We start from the raw sequence: 24,848 nt of genomic DNA on the forward strand, positions 1-24,848 counted from the left end.
TGGACCCGCAGAGCTAAGATGGTGGGGCACGATTTTGGTAATGTGAACAGGCTTTACCTAGTCCTGACAAATTTTGAACTTAATAGTATGATTTGTATACCAATTTTCGGCGTGTTTTGGGTCTTTTTGCAAGTATTTTGTCAAATATTTTAGCTATCCGATATGAGCAACAAGGAAGACAGTGTGAACGTGCATGGCACATATTACCTAGACTTGTCCTAGACCTGGTCCATGCAGGCTAGGTCTAGCCTGAAGTGTAAACGCGGCTTTACATACAATTATCATATACCATACGACAATTATATATGATTTCAATTAGTTCAATAGCTAAATACTTTGCATGGGCCAGTTGTTCAAAGCTAGGTTAGCGTTAACCCTGGGTTAAATTTTACTCCACTGTTTTGGCTTATGTGCTTCTGCACAGCTGTTTGTTTCAAGACTTTAAAAAGTAAGACTTCTATTGATCCGCCAAATATTTATGAAAAAACGCATTCATCTTCATAAACGAGCGATTAAAAAAATTGATGTGAAAATTTGAGTTAAGCTCTCAGTTTAACCTAGGGTTAAGCTAACCGGCTTTTGAACAACTGGCCCGACACTTAAATAAATAATGTATGTAAATATATATATATATATATATATATATATATATATATATATATATATATATATATATATATATATATATATATGTGTAATTAATTACATGAAATTCTCGTCATTGATTATACTCGGAAATTCAATTCACAATTTTCAAATACAATTTGGCAGAAATGTTAATTGGCAGAAGCGTGTAAGCTCAAAGCTCAATAGTATTTCCATGGCAAGACAAGCAAAACTCCGAATGCGCGCGTTTACGCGTTTTAAAGGAATGTCGTTTATACCAGGAAAGCGTCGTGGGGATTTCCCATACATTGGAATGAGGGAAAATCCCTCTGGAAGTGGTGAACCCTATTGTTGAGCTATATGAAGTGTTGTTTAGGAAGTGAAAGAACATTAACCCAGGTCTGACCGACACCGCGGAAATTGGTATAGGCTTAGCCGCAATTCTCGATACTTAGACTTCAAACTTGGTGAGGAAAAAGATTTATAAATATTCAAGAAAATATGTCTTGCACAAAAGATTTGAAGCTTGCTCACGGTAAAAACGAATCGTCTGAATTAATAACCTTGTGTATACTTTAAGCCTCAAAATGGCCATTTCACAGCGGTCAGATGTGTATGATGAGCTGTCAAAAGATTGCAGAATGCGTATTCAGAAGAAAAATTGAACTTTTTTAAGATATTCAAAAGGTTTCTCTTTGATAGGGCGATACAGAAATGCACAATTGTGAACCAGCGATTAGATTTTCAGGTTGAAACGTCTTAAACACCAATTTCTGCGGTGTCGGTCTGACCTTGGCGACGGTGACTACGCTTTAGCGAAATCGTAAACTTCCTATATTTGCTATTAAATCTCGTAGCCTGAGACTTGGGAGAAATTGGGATATGCAGGCACCATTAAAAAGGCAATTTGAAGTGATAAAGTGAGAAAAATTAAGGAAACTACGGATATTTCAGCTAAAGATGCATGTGAAATATATAGTACCAACTATAAGATATTAGCTCAAAACTGAAGTATAAAACTATAAGGGCATAATTCCAAGAATGCCCAAAAGCTGACCAAATTATCGAAGTCAAGCCAAGCAAAATTTATACAAAAGACCAACCCGTTTTGCTTAGCAGCGGTGTTTTTGCAAGACTATAGTAAGACAGCTATGCTAACTTAAATCAGTTAAACGTCAATTTTAGCTTTGCCGCAGCCTTTGCTCTGCTTCTTTCTGAGCCTGTGCGTCAAACTACGGGCTTATGTCTAATAGTTTAAGCCAGTGAACTCTAAGAATTAAATGTTATTTAATTACAGTTTACTGGTTCAAGCAGACACTCGCTGCATTGAGCACTGAGCTATATTAACATGCACAGTGTGAGTGGACCCAGGGTGCATTCGGTGTATATCACACGCCGAAGATACGCCAAAGCAATCTTAACATTACGCCAACTTCACCCTGGGCCATACTTACGACAATTACCCACTCCAGGACGTTACGCCGATCGCAGACTCGCCAGGACGTTCGACTCGTGAGTCAAAAAATGCTACACGTTTAGAGGACCATTTTTAAGAAGTTAAATGCCTTTGTTGTCGTTAAAATACTTAAATGCATGAAGTTGAAGTCGGTGTGTATGTGGACCTTTGAATTACAAAGTTTGGTGTGTTTATCCGGTATTTATGCGCCGACAAGTTAAAAACAGTGTACGCCACTACGCCAAGGAAAGTTGATTTTACGCCAGTACGCCAAGGATACCCTAACTCTACGCCGAAGATATTCCGATTTGTCTACACCGAATGCACCCTGGGAGTGGACACAGTGCAGACAGTGGACAGATGCGACTGTCCACGCGGAAGTCTGCCACGCAAATAATCGCGAAACCTAGACCGGGTTACCACAGTAGTCCAAAAAGTTGAACAAAAATTCAGTGATATATAGCGTACTTAAAGCACGGAATCGATGGGCCAAAGTTTTAAGCGAAATGTGAAATATTTTGCATGCGTCATTCGAATTGTGAGCAATCAAGCAAAATTAATTCATTCAAGTGGTCGAAATTTCAAAAAAATAGGTCAGTGAAATATTTCGCATTTCGCCGAGAAAAAGCGGCAATGAATTGGACCTAAAAATATGGCGTTCGTCAATTTGAGCTGCTTTCGCAATAATAACAAATTTAACGGAGCTACTGCGAGCAAACTAAATGAAATAAAACTTTCATTTTTGGCTAATTTCTTAACAATAGTCAATTTGACAAACAAAAAAGACCTTTTTGAATTTTTTATTTAATAAAAACAAATTGGGCATATCTGTTTGTATCTGAGTGGTTTGTATGAACCTTGTATGAACCTGTGTTAAGAACTCTCGAACATCATTTTGACAATTTGACATTATTAGTTATTACTTAAAATTATAGGCTCATTTTGATTACATGCACTAGCAGCAAGCTTGGGTATTTCTTGTGTTGTTAACTTTCTATACTGCGACTATGTCACCCACTAAGCCGGATCAATTCGGAGCTGAAACGAAACATTGTTCAGATATAATTGATGTTGCTTTAATTGATGTTTCTTTGTCTTGATTTTATCGATGCTATTAAATGCAAAGCTATTCCAAGTTTATCAATCAGTAGAGTCAAGCGTTTGTCGATGATTGTTGACGGTTGAAGTTTACAGACTATACATTTCATTTCATTCAAGAAACCAGGTAGGAAATGAGTCACAACTCAAGCCATTATAAAATTTGAGTAAAATTCGAAAAATTCACTCGTATACGTTTTAATTGCAGGAATTAAGAACCTTCGTCGAATATTGTTAGCGATGTTTTGCAGATTTTGGATTTACCTGTTTTGTGCCTGTTTTGCGGAGATGGTGTTAGTCAAAGGTGCCAGTCAGGATAAAGGAAAGGTAAAATATTGTTTAGAGACGAGACATTTTTACAACCGGATATGATAATTTCAAACTGCGTTAAAATATTTAATTGTTCCATGCTCTAGGATTTGTATATCAGTTGGATTACTCGTTCTTGATACAGTGCACCCATATGCCTTTAACCTAGCTAAATATTTCGGTGAAAAACAATAGAAGGACATATAACATTCATGAACGAATTCCATAATACGTTAATTTCAGTCCCCTGCAATGGCATTCAATTTTAAGAATATTCGATATAGTCGAAGAAGTCATCAAAGGCAAAAATGCTACAAATCCAGATGCCTGTGTTGACACCAGTATCTCGCGACTAATTGAAAAACTCGCCGTTATTAAACACTCTCTTCCGTAGCCATGCACGTTTCATTTCAGTCTATATATTATTAACCAATTAAAACAGGAAGTCGTTTATTTCATTGTCCAATCAAATTTGACCTTCTTTTGAGCTATTCTGGTTAGTCAAAAAACAGGAAGTTTTCGAACAATCTCGTAAGGTATTTGATAACGTCGTAGCTAAAGGAACCGATAAATGTTATTATTTCTGCGAGTGTGAGTTTTGTATTAAATTAGTCACTATCTACATATGTTCTCTTCTATCATTTGTAGCTGTAGGATGTGGAACTACATTGTAGGCAATTACATACACGTATTCCCAATATCACAGTACTTGCTGTCATGTTTAGTTTCAAAGTCATTAACTAACTTCCGTGAAAAGTTATGTTAATTAGCTATATATATATTTTTATCATCACAAGAGCAATATGCATTTGAAATAAACTGCAAAATTTTTTTTTGCAAAAATGTTTCGACTTTTTTAAGGTGCAGTTTGTGCTTCTACAAGACCTACTAAAATTCCTCCTTTCTAAGACTTACTAGATATAGCCAAATTTCTTGAAATTCGAAGAATTTAGTCTCAGGATATAAATAAGGGGGTTCATGGGAAAGATTACATTTCTCGTATTTTGAAATACACGACTTTAATGTATAAGATCACCTTAATATTATTTTAATATTATTATTCGCAGACGACTTGTGGTTCTCCAGGTATACCAGGTATTCCTGGTGCTCCAGGGAGTCCCGGTCGAAATGCCGGGCCTGGGCCAGCTGGCCCCCCTGGACCAAAAGGAGAGCCCGGGAAGCCTGGAGCGAGTGCGTATACGTCAGATTTAAACTGGAAACAATGTGTTTGGAAGAGGGAGGATTTAAAAGAGAATGGCTTGATACAGGTATTAATGGAACATAATGAATCTCAAAAACCATGACCAGCCGACAATTTAAGAAAGTAAAGTAAAAATCTATCTAACATATTGTTGTAAATATAGCATACATATTTAGTTTTATTCACAACCTTATCATGTTTCGCTCTGCTTGGTTTACCGGCCTTCCGCCTACATGCTGGATTGACACGTGCGCTCTCTCTCTGTGTTGTATATATATGCGTTGTAAAGTATTGTATTTCATTCTGTCTGAAGATGACTTTGTAATAAAGTCGAAAATTTACAGTCTCAATCTGTGTCTTGTTTGAATTATATTTTTATTCTCAAGATGTCTTGTTTGTTCGGAATTTGCTTTTTACTATAATGAATCTCCTTTACTGATATTTTAAATACATGTTTAATTAACGTGGTGCTTTAAAATGTTTCCCACAAATTTTTACAAAAACACTAAAAAAATCTATATACCAAGCTAATGTCTCTAAAACAAGCCATTTTGAAAAGACAGCGTCGTAAAGCTTTTATTCGGAGAAGACTTTAGAATATCGTCGAATATAGGACAAAACCAGTTGCTGGATAGGAAAAAGTTTCCCGGAATGATACAACTTGTCAATAATGCTAAAAGTTGCTCCAAAGTTGCCGGGCATCTGGTGGACAAACCTATATAGAGAATTTTCATGGCTTAGCTCGTAAGAGACGTAACTCCGAGGGCGTCAGTCAAGAGACGTTAACTTGCATAGCACACAAAATTCTTCTGAGATAGGTAACCCTGTAGTATTTATTACATCTATTTGAGATCATTCCTTTGTTCTTCATAATTTAGAACTGTATTTTCAACAAGAAATATAGCAACACCTCGCTTCGTGTATTTTACGAAGGAACACTCCGATCTCTTGGCAGTAATGTCTGCAATCGATGGTATTTTACATTTGACGGCGCAGAATGTACAAAACCAGCGACAATTGAAGGGGTTGTTTACGTTGCATCAACTCAAGTCAACCCTCATCGTTCGCGCCATATTGAAGGCTTCTGTGACCAGGTCCCTAAAGGTCATGTACGTGTTGGATTCTGGATAGGCAAGTGTGAGGTTAAGACTCTTGGAAATGGTAATACTGGTTATCTTTCTGTATCTCGCATTGTAATCGAAGAGGTGCCACCTCCTCAAAAGTAAACGAAACTAAGCCAACAGTATCCTTACTTTCAGTATTTTTAACATATACCGCATCATTAAGTAGAACATTTATCTGTGATCCTTTATCAGTACATTATCTTTAAAAGTATAACTTGCCGTATATATTTCATGTATTTAACTCACTATATCACTTTTTTTGTTCGCTGGCACTCTACACATGCAGTTATTCTAATGGATTGTGTGAAGTGCAAAAGAAGGTTTAAGAATGCTAGACAGGGGTTGGAGGTCATATAACGACTGTGTTGTAACGTGATGGTTAATGAAATCAAACTAAAAGTAATTTAGAAACTTATAGTCACAGAACATTGAACTGCGAACGTTCACAGAGCTTTGAAATTATGCTTAGTGTTCTTTCCAACTACGTAATAATATTCTTATAAGTCCAGGGCTAATACGAGTAAATCACTACTTATTAAAATATTTTGTAAACATTTAAGCTGCGAATAAAATGCACGATTTATCATCTCTAGAGCTTGTACCATAATTGATCAGAAAAAGGTTTGCGATTTGATCTGAACATTTCTTTAATTTTTTTCAATATTGATATTATTCATACGTACGCGTCTAGTTCTAGAAGTCCCCGTTTATGTGATTGATTTTACGGGCGTCCTAGGAAATACCATCTCTTAATGATAGCAACAATCAGACATTATGTTGGACTATAAATTTCCCCCTAATATTTACCAATTATACTACTACATGCTTGTACGTGCTTGAGTCATGTGCGAGCTGATCTTCTTCATCACTCCTGAGCAAAACTGTCGGCTATTCTATTTTTCCTACTCACTGTATATAAGCTGATATACGGTGGGTATGTCATTTCGTCATCTACCCGCGTAAAAACGCACAAGTGTAACAAGTCGCACTCTTCGCTCCAATTGGTTGTAACATGTTTGGGACAAGCTGCTAACAGCTTGTAGCAAGTCCGATGGCGTTATCAGACTTGTTTCGAGATTGTTCTGACAAGTCTATACAGATATGATACAACAACATTGCTACGAACTTGACAGCAAAATATTGTAGCAATATTGACACATCATGTTTGTACCATACTTTTTGGAACAGCCTTGTAGCAAGTCTTTTGATTCAACAAGTTTGTTACAAGTTGTTAACAAGTTGTTCCATCTTGTCAACAGCTTGGGACAAGAAGTGCGAACAAATCTTGTTGCTAGCTTGTGAACAGACTAAACTATAGGGATCACAGGCTGTCACACTACTGAGGCGTGACTCTGTCAGAGAGTGACATCTATCCAATCTCAGTGAACTCTATAAAAGCTGAAACGATAACTGGTAGTTGCCTCACAGAATTATTTGGCCGCCGTCTTTGAAATCAATTTGCAGGCAATTTGCTAAACAGGGCTTGCGATCCTACAAGGGAAGAAGTCTGCTGAAGGATGACATCGTGGCTCCGGGTTTGCGAAAGCGAAGCTGGCTCAGCATTCCAGTGAACCCGCAGCAGGAATGGTTTGTTTTCATACAAATTAACATATTGCCGTTTTGCCTTTAATCAAAAAGGCCATATTTTGTTTGTCACATAGTTAAGAACATGGGCAAAAATGATAGTTTTATTTCATTTAGTTTCTCGCAGTAGCTCCGTAAAGTTGAGGCGACGTCCTATTTTGACTTGCTTTGCATGGAATTGTAGTCACAGCGCTAAGTAATTCACAGGCTACAACCTTATTTGAATCCCACACTTATCATACGTTTGTTTACTTTTAATTAACTCTGAGAGCTATGTGCCCCAGGCATGTTAAAATTTGCTACCTTCAGTAATTATGAAGATTATCACAACATTATCAAAGTTAGGGTCTGTTTATATGATCCCGTTTACCCGGCTTAGACGGGATGAAAGTGTGATTATATAAACACTCATCAGTGTTTGTATCACACGCGGGATTTTCCTGATGTGAAAATACTACAGGATGTGTAGCCAGCAATTAACAAAGGGAGAGTGTACTTTGCGAACACTAAACTCTACCAAAATAAAGACGACTTTTGAACGATTTGAAATATAACTTTCGTGCTATATCAAAAACTGGCTGTCCATAACAGCTGTATACAAAGTGTAAGCAAACAACCGACTGTAAACTTATCTCAATGTGTTACCAATATCCATCCATCCCTTGTCGAACGGTTGCTTTAAACGTCCACAAATTCCTTTAAGGTGAATACAAACTGCTAACGGCAACGACTTTGGAATCCCTTCGCCTGCAAATCGGGAAGTCTTGCTTGAATGATCTCACTAATCTGAACTGTCTACTGCATGGTGCTTGCTCGGGTTATTTTCGTCGCGTGGAATGCAATTCGAACAATAGATAATGAGAAGTTATTGAGATTTATCATCTCATTATCCATGGTTCGAAAACAGCCTTTTAAGCCGGTTTTCCACTAGCGTTTATTTTCGCGCGAAGCGACATTTTACTTTTGTTTCAGAGCTCTCAACTGCAACCATCTGGAACAAATTGCTCAAATACAAAAAAATAAAGCCGCTTCGCGCGAAAAATATTGCTAGTGGAAAACTGGCTTTAGGCCGAAATTTTACTTTTTATTGTCAACTGCAACCATCTGGAACAAATTGCCCAAATACAAAAGAATATCGCTGGGGAAAACCGGCTTAAGTTATCGTTCAGTGAAATTCGAGCGAACATTTCCGAGTGGAAGTTGTATGGTCATAATTATAGATTATACAAAATATTTATTTTGTTTTTCTACGATGACGTGTAAAATCGGTTGAATTTCACAATAATTACTTAACTTTAAACCATACTGGGTGGACAATTGGAACTATTAGCGTACTTATTCATGTAATCTGCCTGAATGATATGTTTGATAGTCTATACTCCTTCTGGGTGTAAAAAAGTCTTATAACAATATAAATTGCATAAAGTCCCGTTTATACTACGCAAACTAGTCTGGTTAACCTCGCTTAATCCAGGTTAGTTTGAACCCTACTTTGAAGGTGGGTTCGCCCTGGGTCGAGCGCGGGTTAACACTAATGTAAACAAACCCAGGGTTCGGCTCGGGTTTGAGTTAACCGGGGCTTTCGTTAAGGCTGCTTTCCACTTACGCGTTTTTTATACGCACGTACACGTACGGAAAATTTTAAACGCTTTTAAATTTTTATTATTTAACATCTAGGTCAACTAATGCATACTAAAATATGCAGAAAACTAAGTTCCTTCGATTTATTCACTTCGTTTTTTCAAAGGTAACATGTATAAGGATTCAGACTTTTACGTGCGTGTACGTGCGTATGAAAAACGCGTAAGTGGAATGCAGCCTTTAGACTTCAGCAGGGGCGGGTTGTTCAAAAGCGGGTTAGCTTAACCCAGGGTCAACTCAAATTTTTACATCAGTATTTTTAATCGCTCGGTTATGCAGTTGAACATGTTCTCTCATAAATATTTTGTGGATGAATAAAAGTCTTATTTTGCCAAGTATTGAAACAAACAGCAGTGCAGAAGCATATAAACCAAAAGAGCTGAGTTAAATTTAACCCAGGGTTAACGCTAACCTAGCTATGAACAACCCGCCCCAGGGCGCAATCGCGCCATTTATCACAAGCAAAACGTTCGCCTGCGCCCCGAACACACAACAAAATTTCGCCTCACGCAGGGTTGAGACGTCACTGTTCCCATGGCAACATGACGGAAAGCATTAAAATCATGTATAATAGTGTCTGATAATGTATAATTTACTTTAAATCGCTTCGAGGTTTTTAAAACCGTTTTTACTTATAAGAACTAATTTTCAATAAAAGATATCAAACTCAAAAGAAAGGAATGTAATGTGTATGCAATATTAGTCAACTTTTGTCGAGGTCAGTCTGCTTGATCCAAGGACCTTCTTTCTTTGACGAAACATGTAGAGATACAGCATTAGAAAGGCTAGAGAGACAACAAGAATTACTTTCTGTTCAATTTGAGATAAATTTATAGACCAAAAAAGAAAAAACACTTCGAGTAAAATTTATATTTTAACAGACAACCAAAACGTTTTGCGAACGAACACAAAGGAGCCCGCGATTAATATACAACAATACTTTATGTTAATGTCAATAATGTTAATGTTACTATTGAGTGCTATTTACAACACTCCCACTCACTCAATATGTCATTTTAAAAGTTTATACAAGTCCAAGCTTGCCTCTTAGATATTCAAATTGTCCTTTGGGTAGTGGCTTTGTGAAAATGTCTGCCACCATTTCATTAGTTGGACAGTATTTCAACTCGATTGTTCCGTCTTCAATTTTCTCTCGAACGAAATGGTATTTGATATCAATGTGTTTCGTCCGCTTGTGTAACACTGGATTTCTGGACATGGCGATAGCGCCCTGATTATCTTCGTGTATGACTGTGGCTGTGGTACAATTCATCTTTAGGTCTTGCATCAATTGTCGCAGCCATACTGCTTCCTGGGTCGCAAAACATAACGCAATGTATTCGGATTCGGAAGTCGAAAGAGCCACTGTTGGTTGCTTTTTGCTAGTCCAACTGATTGCGCCACCGGACATCATAAATACGTTTCCAGAGGTTGATCGTCGGTCATCTGAATCCGAAGCCCAGTCTGCATCCGAATATCCTTCTACACGAGTGTCGATTTCTTGGTACTGCAACTGTAGCTGAGCAGTTCCCTTCAAATACCGAAAAACGCGTTTAACAGCTGTTAGATGTGCCTCGGTCGGTGATGAGTTGAATTTTGCCAACGCTGCCACTGCGTGGGCTATATCTGGACGAGTGGCTATTGCTGCGTATAGAAGACTCCCCACCATTGATTGATACTGAATAGCGTTTACTGGTTTGCTATATCCATCCTCTTTGACTAGTTTGACATTTAAATCCATTGGGGTTGACACTGGTTTGCAATTCTCTAATTTGTACTTTCGAAGAATCTTTGCGATATATTGTTCCTGATTGAGTTGTACAACACCGTCCTTCATTATTGCACTGACTCCTAGGCAATAATGGAGTATGCCCATGTCTTTCATCTTGAAGTGATTTGATAGGCTTGTTTTGAGATCGATCATCTCTTCTTCACTTTGCGTCAGGAGTATGAGATCGTCAACGTGTACCGTGACAAACGCCAGCTTATCATCGATTACGCGAATGAATACACAAGAGTCTGCGGTGCTTTGAACAAATCCCAATGACAACATAAATTCTTTGAAGACGTTGTTCCAACAGCGTGAGCTTTGCTTCAGGCCATAAAGTGATTTGTTGAGGCGACACACCAGCTCTTCCTTTCCTGGTTGGACATATCCTTCGGGCTGTTGCATGTATATTTCTTCATCAAGGGTACCATTTAAGAATGCTGTCACTACATCCATTTGATGGATTAGCATTTGCTGAGAAATACCGAAAGCCAGAAGAGCGCGAATTGACGAGAAGCGAACTACTGGAGAGTAAGTTTCATCGTAGTCAATTCCATATTTCTGTAGGAAACCTTTAGCTACTAAACGACCTTTAAATCTCTCTACTTTTCCGGTTTCATCGTGCTTTACTTTGAAAACCCACTTGCAACTGATAGTTTTGCGTCCAGCTGGCAGTTCAACTAGTTCCCAAGTCTCATTCTCTACCAGAGACTGGTACTCAGCATCTGCAGCTGCTTTCCATTCTGTTGCATACTCACTGTCAAGAGCGTCCTTTAACGTTTCTGGTTCTTCGATTTCAGCTGCATAAAGTGCTGCATACTTGGCCGTGGTGACTCCAGCATACTCATCGTGGTAGTAAATCGGTGGATTTCTTTCTCGTTCTGAGCGTCGAGGTTCCTTTTGGAGATCTTGCTGACCTTGCACGGTTTTCTCATCCTCGCCTTTTGACTCCACTTCGTCTTCGACACATCCTGTGCTATCTTCATCGCACTTCATTTGGACTTTTGTAGACCCAAAGTCTGTTTCATTAAAAGTAACATCTCTGCGAACAAAGATTCTTTGTCGATTCTCATCATATAGCCTGTATCCTTTCTGTGTAAGGCTGTAGCCCACGAATCTCATCTTGATTGCCTTTTGATCAAGCTTCTGGCGAGAAGCATCCGGAACATGAGCGTAAGCAGAACACCCGAAGACACGAAGATTCGACAGATCAGGCTTCTTTGCATACCATCTTTCGTAAGGGGTTACCGCAGTTGCAGTCGTGATCACTCGGTTTCTAACATAGGCTGCATTGCAAACTGCTTCTGCCCAGAAGGCTTTGGACAGTCCAGCATGCAGAATCATAGAGAGAGCTGCTTCTTGAAGTGTCCGATTCATGCGCTCAGCTACTCCGTTCTGCTGAGGTGAATGCGGTACTGTGGTCTCATGGCGAATTCCTTTCTCCTTTAGAAAATCTGCAAACTCTGTGGATGTATACTCGCCACCATTATCTGTCCGAAGTGTCTTAATCTTACAATCTGCTTGGTTGGTGACTACTGCCTCCCACTCCTTGAATTTCTCGAGTACTTCAGACTTGTGCTTTATCGGATAGACAGTGACACATCTTGAGTAATCATCTATAAACGTGACGAAGTACTTTGCTCCTCCGAAACTTTCAGTTTTCATTGGGCCGGCAACATCACTGTGGACCAATTCTAATCTTCTTGTTGATTGAATCTCTCCCACTGGTTTATATGGCGCTCTGTGGGCCTTTCCTTCTGCACAAGCTTCACAAAAATTTAACTTGCCAGTTCCTGGTATGTCTGTACCTGTGATGATTTCCTTTGAAACCATGGTTTTCATTTGGCCAACATTCAAATGTGCCATTCTCTGGTGCCATAGATCCAATTTGGTGCAATTTTCATTTGCAATTGACGCTTGATTTCCCAATTTATCAACTTTGCAGTCCAGTCGGTACATGTTCCCAACCAGTCGACCACGTGCTACAACTTGTCCCTCAGAATCTTTGATCCAACATAGGGTATGCCCAAATTGTACAACTTTCCCATTGGATGCAGCTGCTCGTGCACTGAAAAGATTAGTAGCCAATTTTGGAACATAAAGCACCTTCAATAGAACTGATTTCTTTTGATCTTTCTCTTTCTTTCCAAGTATCATGGTGATGTCAACTTGACCATATCCATACGCATTGACAGAACGACCGTCTCCAAGAGCCACAGGTTCTGGATTTGGGAACTCATGATAATTTACCAACAAGTCACGATTAGCAGTCATGTGCTGTGAAGCACCGGAGTCAATTATCCAACAATCGTCCCCTTCAGCTGCAATCATTCCTACCATGAATACATTGCCAGAGTCCTCGTTCTTTTGCCCATCAGCATCAGCTTGAGTTGCTTTATACTTAGTAGAATTTCCAGATTTATTCCGACATTCATGCTGCCCTTTCTTCCTTTTTGGACAGTTTCTTATCACATGATTTTCTTCCCCACATCCAAAACATTTGACAGACTTTCTGCCCATTTTGTACGTGCTGCAACGCATGCTCACCCTTGTCAACACGACTCGCACCATCTTTGCTCTTGTATAGACCACGCTTTTCTTCTTCACTCCTGAGTGCTTGATGCACTTGAGCAAGGCTAAGCTCATCACCTTTTGCAGTCAATGCAGTTATTAGAGCGTTATATGTTCGTGGAAGGCTAAGTGACAGAGCAACGATATGTTCATCTTCAGGAATGGGTGCATTGATTGCTGCTAGTTGATCAGTAATTTCCTTCATGCGACGTAGATGTTGATCGAGGGAATCAGAATCTTTCATTTTTAAAGAAAAGAATTTCTGCTTTAAAAACAATTTATTTGCTACCGTGTTTCTTTCAAAGCGTTCCTTCAGTTTGTCCCAGATTTCCTTTGGCGTTTGACATTCAGTAATCAGATGTACGAGATCTGAATTTATACTTGTGACAAGTAGGGCTTTGGTCTTTCTCTGAGCTTTTTCGAAAGCCGGTTGAGCCGATGAACTGGACGGACTGCTTTCTGATGAAGCTGGATTAACTGCCGTCCCATCAACGTGGCCCCACAACTCTTTTGCTTCCAGTATAGCTTGCATTTGATATTTCCATACCTGCCAATTTTTTACTCCCTCTAGTTTGTCGATAACTAGTCTGTTTTCTTGTGACATTTTAAACGTTTAATACAGCAAACGTTTCTTCGATTGAAACGACGCAGTTCATAGAGTATCTGGGCCCATAACCTGTTCAATTTGAGATAAATTTATAGACCAAAAAAGAAAAAACACTTCGAGTAAAATTTATATTTTAACAGACAACCAAAACGTTTTGCGAACGAACACAAAGGAGCCCGCGATTAATATACAACAATACTTTATGTTAATGTCAATAATGTTAATGTTACTATTGAGTGCTATTTACAACACTTTCAAAGTTTGCTACAATCAGAGACTATTTGGTCAGGTGACCTAGTAATGGCTTTAATTGCAGAAAATAAAATTTCATGGTCATAAATCATAAATCAATCACCCCTTCCACCCCCAAAAAAATTGATGTTGCTGTTCCTTGGCACAATTGAGAGATGAGTATACTAGAAACCATCATTGAGACGGTGGAGAGGGGAGTGTGCATATACGCACATGCCAGATTTTCAGGATTTAACTAAAATATTGCTAATAATTTTTCCTGCCCACATTAACTATGTCCGGGATTGTAGTTCACACGTGTACGATATCATAAGTCTCGTTTTCTTCCAAACTGACCGAAAAACTAAGTGATCCACTGACCTGCAAACAAATTAGTAGCAAACTAACAGACTATAAACTAACTAACTTGCTAACAATAGAAAAAACGTACTAACAACAAACTAATTAGTCCACTACAATTAATCTACTAATTAAGTAACGGACCAATCAACTAACTAATTAACGCATTATTTTACATGGAATAAAAAAATATTTCTACCAACCTGGCAAATATATGAGAAGACAAAAATAAAGAAAATATAAGAACGAAAACGAGATGTTCATTGCATTTGGCAGAGACATGGAGTAGATACCAGTCTTCTTGACAAACGGTATGGCAGCGATGACCGTAAGCATTTCACCCTATACGGTTGGAAATTATGCATCTCGATTCAGATGAGACGTCGTTTTCCCGCTTAGAAAAGCAGTACAACACAAAATAAAACGACAGCTTTGAAATTCGATGAAGAAATACAATCTCGGTGAAAAAAATGTGTTCATCATCAGGTACACAGGACCCTTGGTTGTCGCTGGTAAATAGCAGAGGAGCTCTGCCTCTATGTAACTACAGTCACGTTTAAGCATCGAATTTCATTTGCTGAATTCAAAATCTAAACTACTGTATGTGTTCGATTGTCAAAATCACTATAAATGGGAAAATTGCTAGATGAAAAATGAGTTTATATGTTAAACTCCACAGTGCAAATTGGCAAACACTGGATTCCGCGCTCAGTGAAATTAAAAGCAAGATTCTTTAAAGACTTTTCAAGGACAGGGTTCTTGACATTTAAAAGGATTTTTTCTTATGGAGTTATGCTGATATGTAAATACAAAAATATTACACTATGCTCTGAAAGTCTGGAATTAGTGAGACCATTTCTGTTATTAAGCGAAACTGGAGCCAACAGATCATGCTGTACGTGTGTTTGGATGTTATGGTTATTGCTTTATTTCCAAGCAATTTCCTTCATTTAGGATTTCTCAAGGACTTTTCAAGTGCATGCACCTAAGATCCATTGTCAAATCTCAAGTGATTTTCAAGCGTTTTTAAGGGTTTCAAGGACGGGATGCGAATCCTAAAACGCCATTTACAACATGCGACTTGTTGTATTCTATTCTTAGCCTGGCGTATGTGAACGCGTATAAACACGCGTAAAAACGTTATATTTCATATTTAGCATTTAAGGAAATCAGCACGTTTGTGTGTAGGCACTCGTTTCCATTCGTCAGAATGATAATAGTCAACTAAAAGTAGGTCTTAAAAAGGCCTATATAGAATGGCCAAGTTGACATATACTATATACCCTTTCAAACATATACGCCTAAAAAATTGCGTTCCAATACAGTACATGTCATTTTGTAAATATTACCTTAAAAGTAGTTCTTCAAATCAAAGATTCACTTATAGACTCTATTTTTGGTATTTTTTGCAAGGGCAAATATGACACACGGAAAAATACAAATAATAATGAATACTGAGTTGTTTACTAACCGTAACGCCAATTGGATACAAAATTATGAAGAACGTGTACCTGTAATGAGACGGTAAAACACCAATGACTTCACATTTGAAAGAAATTAGTAAAAATCTGTTTTATTCTCAGTTTAAAAAATTACTTTTTAATTTTTAAAAATTTTCGTGTGTAACTTACCTACACCATTGCAAGAAATATGGCAAATAATTGACCAAACTACAAGCATAAAATGAGTATCGAATAATCTCTGTGATGGTCCATGCTGTCAAATACATCAAAATACTCGTATTATTTTGAACCTAAAATGGAGTTTTAAAACACTTTATTAAAATGGCATTAATAGGACTTAGACTAATGTAGGAATATCTTTATCTCCAGATGAAAACTAGCCATGCAAGGGATAATCTAGCCTCAATTTAAAGTGAAAGTCAAGTCAGTATGTAAACAAATGGTTTGTTTACATTTTGATAGTTTTTAAAACACGATGCGCTGTCTAAATATCTAACACCAGGTTCGATACACTTCTTAGTAAATATGAACCAGAGCTTGCATGAAAAATCTCAGGCAGCTTTTACATCAGAGGGCCTTGCATTGTTATGGGCAGAGCCAATATGCAGAACAAACTGGACTTAATCCCTACACCCAAGCCAAGGCTAAATACTGTATAATATTAAACAGAAGTATTGGACCTATTGGTAACAGAAGTAAAGGGGACAAAAATCACAATTAGTTTGCCACCTAAAATGGCAGCTGAATTCAAGTTACCATAATCACATAAAAAGCACAAGAAAATTACTAGCTAAAACATGAGTTGGAGGCTTGCATGGTGCAACAGAGCTCAGTGTGGTGATGTTGCAGGTAATTTATTGTTAGAATATTGTTAACTATAAACAAAATAGCAATCAACAATTAACTATAATCATTTGTATTTTGGTCGGTCAAACCATTACAAAATCCCACCTCTTTGTCTGGGACTGTGAACAACCAGACTGTGCATAGCCGAGAAAAGACTTGCATTCCTGTTGTCATTGCCGATGATGGCACAATACCTGAATCATATGAAAACTTACTACCAAAAGAACAATTATGGGGAGTGAATTGACAGAGTGAGATAACCCATATTAAAAAAAGAATTAAAAAAACACGCATTTACTTACCAATTGCACAATGAATGATCTAAAGAATAATAAATTCAAAACAATAAAAAACAAAATACCAATCATATATGATCCAACTATAAGCATTAAGATTTGCTAATTTGCACAGTTTTGCTAATTAATTTGTGCAATAATTTCTGCTACCTCGTTATAACTATGAAAACAATTATCTCACTAATTGACAGTACTACTCTTCCACTGATGAGTAAAATCATCTGACATTAGACAGAAGAAAATACTAAAGTACCAGCAGGGCACTTTTGGTCAGTGCACTGCAAGCTAATGGGTTAACACAAGATACTGACAGATAGCAGTTTGTTAACTTATTAACTGGCAGTACTCTTCCATTTATAAAATTATCTGGCATTAGAGTAAAATACTAAAATACTGTAGGGCTCATCTGAGTTTAAAAGCTAATTAATTTGCTTAGGCATAAAAATTTATTTGATACTGGTACATGTACCTCTAATATTGCTGCTGTTTGAAAAACCTTCAACATCAGCTCAACTTTGGGATACAATCCTTTGGACGTTACAGCATTTTGTGAAATAAAATGTTGACAACAGATTATGAGAAGGTACGACCACCTGCGAGGAGAATTGACAAATTAATACCCAAGATTGGGATAAAAATTAGACTAAAAGGAAGAAAATGGACAAATATTGTACAGTTGATGCAAATTTCATCAAATTTTTCAAATATTAAATGAGTAGAATTTGATGTTATTTTTGTGCCACATATGTAAATAGTACGAAATGAGTAAAATTTGTATGGCTATTATTTTCCAGTAGTCTTTGATGGTAGATGTAATATACTGTATAACAATACTTTTAAGGTACATAATGTACTAATGTTAAATTTAATATATAACCATTGGTGGAGTTTTTAGGCCGAAGGAAAGTTTACACAACTAATCGAAACAATTTTTGGGAAGAGGTAGATGATATTGGAGGAAAATGCCAGGAGAATGTCTGCATTTTTCAGTCTGTCCCACTGGTGCAGACTGTAGGGTTGGGAACTCTTGCCGAAATTGTGTCTGCAGAAAGCCAATGACAATGTGGTTGCAAAATGTTTTTTTAATTAAGGTGCATAAAATTTTGGCTGGCATGTCTCAGCTAGTGCAGATAAATGCAGTGGGAACTGGGAAGCACTATATATAATGCATTTTACAGGCACATGCACTATACAGTCGATGGCTACATGGGTGTTCAGTGCATCAGGTCTACTTGCGAAAAGTATAATGGCTAGTGAAGTGTTTAAATCTCGGATTTGGCATAATGCTCAAAGCTTGGTCACCCCCTTTAAGAGAGAAATAACACTAACAAAGACTGGGTAAAATTAGCTACAACTTTAAACCTCTACAACTAAAACTCTACAACTTTATCCATCTGACAGAATAACAAATATCAAGGAAGTGAAAGGGGTCTTACACTGCACGAGCTTATAATTGGTCCAAAAAGGCTGTGATGAGGTATCTCTATATATTTTAATAGACCCAATATAACCAGGGAGCAGTGTGGCAGCGTCTTCAAACAACTAGCATCAAATGTGGTATAACAACTGCCTAAATTAGACAAAACACTACTTGATGTTTCGACCTAAGGGCTTTCGTCAGGAGAGTTAGTAGGTCCATACTAACTCTCCTGACGAAGGCCCTCAGGTCGAAACGTCCAGAAGTGTTTTGTCTAATTTAGGCAGTTGTTATATACCACATTTGATGCTAGTTATTAATAGACAGTAGAAACTAGACATTAATTTACAACAATCATTCAAAAGCAGCATTGATGTTGAAGCACAGCAGGAATATCAAACAATGCAACTTAATTATGGAACAAAGCGAAATAAATTAAATTTAACTGAAATGAACATCAACACATTATTAAACATAGCACTGGTCTTTCAACTATATCTAATGATTGCGTAATCACTCACCCAAGAGTTTGCACGATGTTATACAAGAGAAGATATCCCTTAGAAATCACACCAATTTCCTTACTTCGCTTTTCTGCCATGGAGTTAAACGATTATTTGGTTGGGATTGAACTAGATCTTTGATTTGTTTGGGAATAAACAGATAGTTCGCATAAAAAGTCGATGCATATGATATGAACTTTGGAACAACGATCATGAAACAGGTCGCCCAAGATGTAGTGCCGCTATTGACAGTTGACACAATGGTTGACACTTGATTGGATAGCACCCGATGCGTTCCTTACCAGGGACACAAAATACGGTTTCAATTTTTAGCCGTAGGATACTGTAGGAACATATTCAAAGGTATATTTACATAGGAGAAAGAAAGAAGCGTTTTAAATAGGTCAAACGTGTGCGTAATGCCCCGTTTACGCTGCACTCAATTTATTGGCGCGGCACGGCTAAAATGGGTACCCGTACCTAATTTCATGGGAAATAAACCCGAGTGTTCAGGCTACCGAAACAAAGGCCGAGCACAAACGAAACGGGTGCCCATTTAGCCGTGCCGTGCCAATAAATTGTGTGTAGTTTAAACGGGTAGTAGTGTAGTGTAAAGGTGCAACCTCCCCCCATAAAATTAGCCTCATTAATGACATTATAATTACACTGCAAAAATTAAGTGCTATAGTCTTGAAATGGGCTGTCATGCTTATTGTTTATTGGCCAAAGTCACTGTTTACATACCAAGATTCAACGAAGTGTGAGATGGTTTTGAGGTATTGAAATAGGCTTTTGTGAAACCATGCAAACAAGCACATGCTATTGTTAGGATGACAACACGATTACCAGGATCATGTTATATGCTCATTTCGGACGATACCGCATTTTTCTTTTAATCTCGGCCAAGCGGGATCATGTATACAGTCCATACGACTAGAGTTAGGCATGTCATTCATGCACTTTCTGTCTCTCTTTTGCCGTCTTTTCATGGGCATCTAATTGCGACATTCATGCGATTCACAACTTCTCACCATGGCTTCTCGACGTTCGCAACTCTGTATTATTCCTTTACAGCCAAGGGGTGTTATTTCTCGTGTTTTCTCAAGGTTCGCCAAACATTCTTTTTCTTTCAGTTGATATTGCCTCAGACAAAGATCAGATTTGGCCAGTAGGAGACGACAGTGATTTAATTTAAAACGTTCAGTTTTCTGAAGCAACTTTAGCGAGGTTTCAGCTTCACGTATTTTTTTCGCTGCCTGGTTAACGTGAAACTGTGACACTTGCGAATAATCAGTGCTTTCTGATTTCAAATACAAGGATGCCAGCCCGATATTTATTTTTTGCCTAAGTTCTTCTTTGACAACTTCGTAGGCATCCTTCTTGCCGTACTGTAGATGCTGTAACGCTAGATCAGACATATAAACGACTGCGTCGAACTTTTCCTCTCGGCTACAGCTGTCGAAAACGTCTTTGTCAACGAGCTTACGAAGGACTGTCGCAGCGTGTGCATAAAAAGCGGCAGGTATGAGACCAGATGGAACAACAAAACACTGTTGAAAGGCTTCGGGCATGATGATTTCCCACGAACTTTCATAATTACCAGATAATTGTTTTTTCACTGACATTAAGTACAATTTGCCGAATATGGTTATCCAACAGTCTTCGCTATTATTCGTTGATATCATGTCGGCAAGTTTTGCAAGATGCTTTTCCACCTTTTCAGGATTTCCATGACGATCTTTTGCTGCATTGGGATGGAGGAAGATTATACTGTTAGCGTTTATGTGTTGACTTTCCTGACTGTGTAACGTATCCATTAACTGCTCAAATCCATCCATTTCGTCAAAATGCTTTAATAGCTTAATTACATTCATACATACATTTTTACTTTTTTCTGAACTCCAATTCTTACTCAGACTCATTTCCACTGATAAGCCAGGGTGCGAAGTTCTTACCCTCTCTTTCCATATGTCGAAGGGGATCTTCTCCACTTTCCCGGCTACAACATGATAGCTTTCTGGCTCCTTGATAAAAACACCACCAGGGCATGGTGACACTGATATAACGATCACAAACGTTAATTCGTCTTCAGATCCCGTAACGGGAACAAAATCTATTTGCCACAGTTGCTCGCAATTTACTGGCCACTTCATCTTTTGAATGGCGTTTCTGACTTTCGTTTTTATCCCCTTAATTTCTTCCCGATCACGCAAAGTCTCTCCGCGAACAACGCCGCAGTCGTCAATCCCGTAATAAATCCGTCCACCCGAGTGATTAGCGAAGCCAGATACGTAACTTGTTAATTTACATTCAATGATTCGCTTTGCTAAATTCATGCTCCCCGTTTTCTTTGACTCAAGGTTTTTCAATTGGACACTATTTGATTCTTGAAGACCACTATCGTGGTCTTTGTAAAACTGTCCAGTCGTTGTATGTTGCAATTCCGTGAATTCGGCGACAAAACGGCGCTCGAACAATAACTCTCGTATTCGATTTAGCTCACGTAACATTTCTATTGAAGATTGGACTGGCAGAAACAAATTAGTATTTAAAGAGCACAATTTTGGTAACTCTGCTATTCTTAATTTGACCGTATCCACTCCAGATATCCACTTAAAGTTTTTGTCTGTTCGGGAGAGGCCAACGAACTGCAACAACCATTCCTCGATCGGATGTATGATATTGTCGGCATGGAGCTTGTTTTGCGTTGAGGCATCAACAGCTTTTAAAACAAGAGAACCGCCGTTGGTGTTCAAGAGAGCACAGATTTTCACTTTGATTTGAGAGATAACTTTGAGTCTTTCTTTACCTCTTTCCTTCAGGGAAAAATCTTCGAGAGAGAAGCTGACTTCTAAAACGTCCCCCGCCATATTACTGTCGAGTAGCTTTGTGTATTGAAATATTTTCTTACGAATAAGTAATTTTCCAAGAACTCATTAATATGAATTGCCGGAAATTATGGTCGTAGCACACCTTGGGTCTATGACTAGGACTTAATTCACGAGCTACAAGGCCATTTTAGCTGCCACTTTGACAAAAGCAACTCACGAGATACTAAAATGGAACTTTCATATTTGTATGGCAATTAAACGACTTCAGCTTAATTGTTGCTGCCTGACTTTCGGTTTCGTTTACAACCGCTGTTGCTCACGGGTACTGTTTTGATTACGACAGGTAGTTATATATATATTTTAATATTTCAAACATTTGAATAGCGAAAATACTATAATCATAAATAAACCGTTGTCAAGGACATTTACGGGAAAATTCGGTCAGAATTAATCTCAAGAGTCCGTATCATTACAAACATCCCTGTTGATCAAGTCAGATCAGAAAGGATGTTTCTTTGTCACAAAGAACATCAGTCTTTGCCATTGGAGTTTTTCGTTGAGTAAACGAGAGACAAAGAGGCATTATAGACACAGTGTTATTAGCATACACGACACAAGATACAACGGTGGATTACTGGTCAACTGGGCTTTCGAATATTTTTTCTTTCGCTCAAATTTACAAGCAATATTTTTAGCAATTTGTATTTTTGCTTACAAGTATATGCAGTGTGTCTATCTGGAATACTATCGTAATTTTTACTTCCTCAACGTATATTTTGATAAACAAACAAATTAGTATACGAATTTTCAATGATATATCAGTCGTAATAATTCCGTCACGTTTACAAATGCATATATAGATTGAAATTGTTATGTTTGGCCAAAAATAAAAAAGTTTGTTTGGCAAAAATATGTTTGGCCAATGTTTGGCCAAAATAAAAAAGAGTAAACACATTGGCCAAAATAAAAAAAAGCATATACATATAAACAGAAATGTAATTACTATTTCCCAATATTCAGAGACCGCCCACGGACTCCCTGACAGGCTCGCCGCTCGCCCCAGCAATACGAAAAACGCTCCGCGGTTCGAAGACTAGGGGTGTCTAAAAATAACTGAACTGTTCAATAATGTCTATCGTTCAACAATAGATGCATGGAGCGCACAAACATTCTCGAAAAGTGAAAATCGTTCGGCTTCAACTTCACGCCTCATTCGAACTGCATGCAGTAGGTTGAACCATGAAGACACAAAAAAGATCGTACCCAGAGTGTCGACTTTTTTACCTTCCCTCATAGTAGACCTCAATGGGACAGAAAATATTATGCCTTAACAGCCACTAAATTGGTTTATAAATATCTTATTTTGTATAAGTACCTGCCTGACACCTTTTGCCAGGCATAATCTTCACGAGCAATGACTGTGAAGAACACAGCAGCTCAAGCTAGTTATGCAAGAACAAAAATAATTCTTTTGGTTTCTTGCTCGAACTTGAAACTAAAATCTTACAAGGCTACGTCGAAGAACTACTAGACTGTTTTGCGGTTTAAAAAGGCAAACAAAATCTTGACACATGCAGAGCCTGCCCAGAAACGTATACTTTTCCAGCAGCGTCCACTCACTGCTGAACGGGGAGATAGTTCACCCTTCACATGAGAATGATGACACTGCACCTAGTCAAACGAATTCGACCGCTTTCTCTGCCCATCTTTACTGGTTTTCCCAGTATGTTTTGTGCTGAAATTATGCAATGTAAGCACCGAAAACCATTTTAAGGTTTATTTCTCATGAAAATATTATGTACCAATATGTTGTACAGAAATCTAAATCACCATGCATGCATCAATCTAAATTAAGTAATAAAGTTTCAGTATGTAATCAAACTGAATGTCACAAGTTTCACTATTTTTTAGCTACACTGGCAGGAAGAACAAAAACAGGTATCTGAGGTATGTCGTAACCAGCCTGAACTTTGAATAATCCGGCAAGGCCATGACCATCAACTTCCCAAACTGATCCTGACAAATCTGCACCCGATCCTTTATCATTCCATAAACTTTGCGGGTTTAGTTCACCCGAAACCAACAGATCTTGTCTAATGCAGGCAAACTTGTTTGTGAATGCAGTCAGCGGTTGTGAGTAGTTGTCAGTAACAACATCTCCCAGTGCCACGTAGCCTTCAGGCGCAATAACTCTCCAAAATGTACCATCGAGTTTCCCTTCGGAACCTTTGTCGTTCCATTTCTTACTGTAATTTACTGGAATCTTTATGAGGTCGGGATCCGAAGGCTTCACCAGGATTATGGAGGATTTGGGTACATCTTTGACGCCGGTTTGACGGACAGCAGCCTGGCCAATCATATAGTAGCCTTCAGGAATATCCTCCATCGAGGCTGTAAAAACACTAATACCTCTATCAGCTTTAGTGTCCGAATCGTCGTACACTCTTTCTACCTTGGCCGCAGATCTGATGTCAAAAAGGATTTTCGCCATATTCTTTTATTCTTTTATGTGAAACTAAAAAGAGAATATAATGGTTCGTAAAAGATTAAATCATAGATTAATAATGTCAGATTAAGATTAGATGCAAAATTTAAAAAAAACGTCGCTAGCTTTATATCAGATTTACGGTAGATTTGGCTTAGATTAGAAGTCTAGATCTTGAGTTTGTACACTTAGCTGTGCTACGATCATGTGTACCTGCCCGACTACCGCCTCAGCAGAGGAGAGTGCATGTGTAAGGGTTTACACATTACCCGCTTTGACCGCAAGGCAAAAAATTGCGAGCGAACTTTAGCCAAATTCATGTGGTTCCGCGGGAACCCCTCCCTTCTAGCCATGAAAATATACTTTTCAACATATTTTTGTTGTGAAGGTACCAGCAGACTTTTAAACCCATGCTTTCATAAAAATGTTACAAATTTGCGGATCTCTTAGG

General features: G+C 38.1%; 3 protein-coding genes across 3 annotated transcripts; 1 reads left to right on the plus strand and 2 right to left on the minus strand.

Moving 5' to 3' along the window:
* The first annotated feature begins 3,207 nt into the window (after nt 1-3,207).
* LOC114525192 (collagen triple helix repeat-containing protein 1-like) lies at nt 3,208-6,361 on the plus strand. Its single transcript, XM_028546412.1, has 4 exons — nt 3,208-3,287; nt 3,369-3,487; nt 4,537-4,737; nt 5,549-6,361. The coding sequence occupies exons 2-4, from the start codon at nt 3,401-3,403 to the stop codon at nt 5,894-5,896; spliced, it is 636 nt and encodes a 211-aa protein (XP_028402213.1). The 5' UTR covers nt 3,208-3,287; nt 3,369-3,400; the 3' UTR covers nt 5,897-6,361.
* Nucleotides 6,362-9,118: 2,757 nt separating this feature from the next.
* LOC114525148 (very-long-chain (3R)-3-hydroxyacyl-CoA dehydratase 1-like) lies at nt 9,119-19,273 on the minus strand. The gene is made up of 8 exons (XM_028546370.1): nt 19,100-19,273; nt 17,631-17,754; nt 17,168-17,186; nt 16,971-17,059; nt 16,188-16,309; nt 16,028-16,067; nt 14,760-14,898; nt 9,119-9,804 (listed from the first exon to the last, which is right to left on the minus strand). Exons 1-8 carry the CDS (start codon nt 19,177-19,179, stop codon nt 9,719-9,721), a joined length of 699 nt encoding a protein of 232 aa, XP_028402171.1. The 5' UTR covers nt 19,180-19,273; the 3' UTR covers nt 9,119-9,718.
* A 4,453-nt stretch (nt 19,274-23,726) lies between these two features.
* LOC114525197 lies at nt 23,727-24,413 on the minus strand. The gene has a single exon (XM_028546416.1). The coding sequence runs from the start codon at nt 24,401-24,403 to the stop codon at nt 23,813-23,815; it is 591 nt and encodes a 196-aa protein (XP_028402217.1). The 5' UTR covers nt 24,404-24,413; the 3' UTR covers nt 23,727-23,812.
* Nucleotides 24,414-24,848: the final 435 nt, after the last annotated feature.

This window comes from Dendronephthya gigantea, unplaced genomic scaffold (genome assembly GCF_004324835.1).
Source record: "Dendronephthya gigantea isolate DGI-Jeju-01 unplaced genomic scaffold, DenGig_1.0 000033F, whole genome shotgun sequence".
Lineage (NCBI taxonomy): Eukaryota > Metazoa > Cnidaria > Anthozoa > Malacalcyonacea > Nephtheidae > Dendronephthya > Dendronephthya gigantea.

Coding starts and splice junctions, on each gene's coding strand:
- LOC114525197 (XM_028546416.1), bottom strand. CDS start 24,403: ATGGCGAAAATCCTTTTTGACATCAGATCTGCGGCCAAGGTAGAAAGA.
- LOC114525148 (XM_028546370.1), bottom strand. CDS start 19,179: ATGGCAGAAAAGCGAAGTAAGGAAATTGGTGTGATTTCTAAGGGATAT. Junction 16,068..16,187: donor TATTTCTTGCAATGGTGTAG/GTAAGTTACACA, acceptor GTCTCATTACAG/GTACACGTTCTTCATAATTT. Junction 14,899..16,027: donor TGTATCCAATTGGCGTTACG/GTTAGTAAACAA, acceptor CCAACCGTATAG/GGTGAAATGCTTACGGTCAT.
- LOC114525192 (XM_028546412.1), top strand. CDS start 3,401: ATGTTTTGCAGATTTTGGATTTACCTGTTTTGTGCCTGTTTTGCGGAG. Junction 3,488..4,536: donor CCAGTCAGGATAAAGGAAAG/GTAAAATATTGT, acceptor TATTATTCGCAG/ACGACTTGTGGTTCTCCAGG. Junction 4,738..5,548: donor AAGAGAATGGCTTGATACAG/GTATTAATGGAA, acceptor TTCATAATTTAG/AACTGTATTTTCAACAAGAA.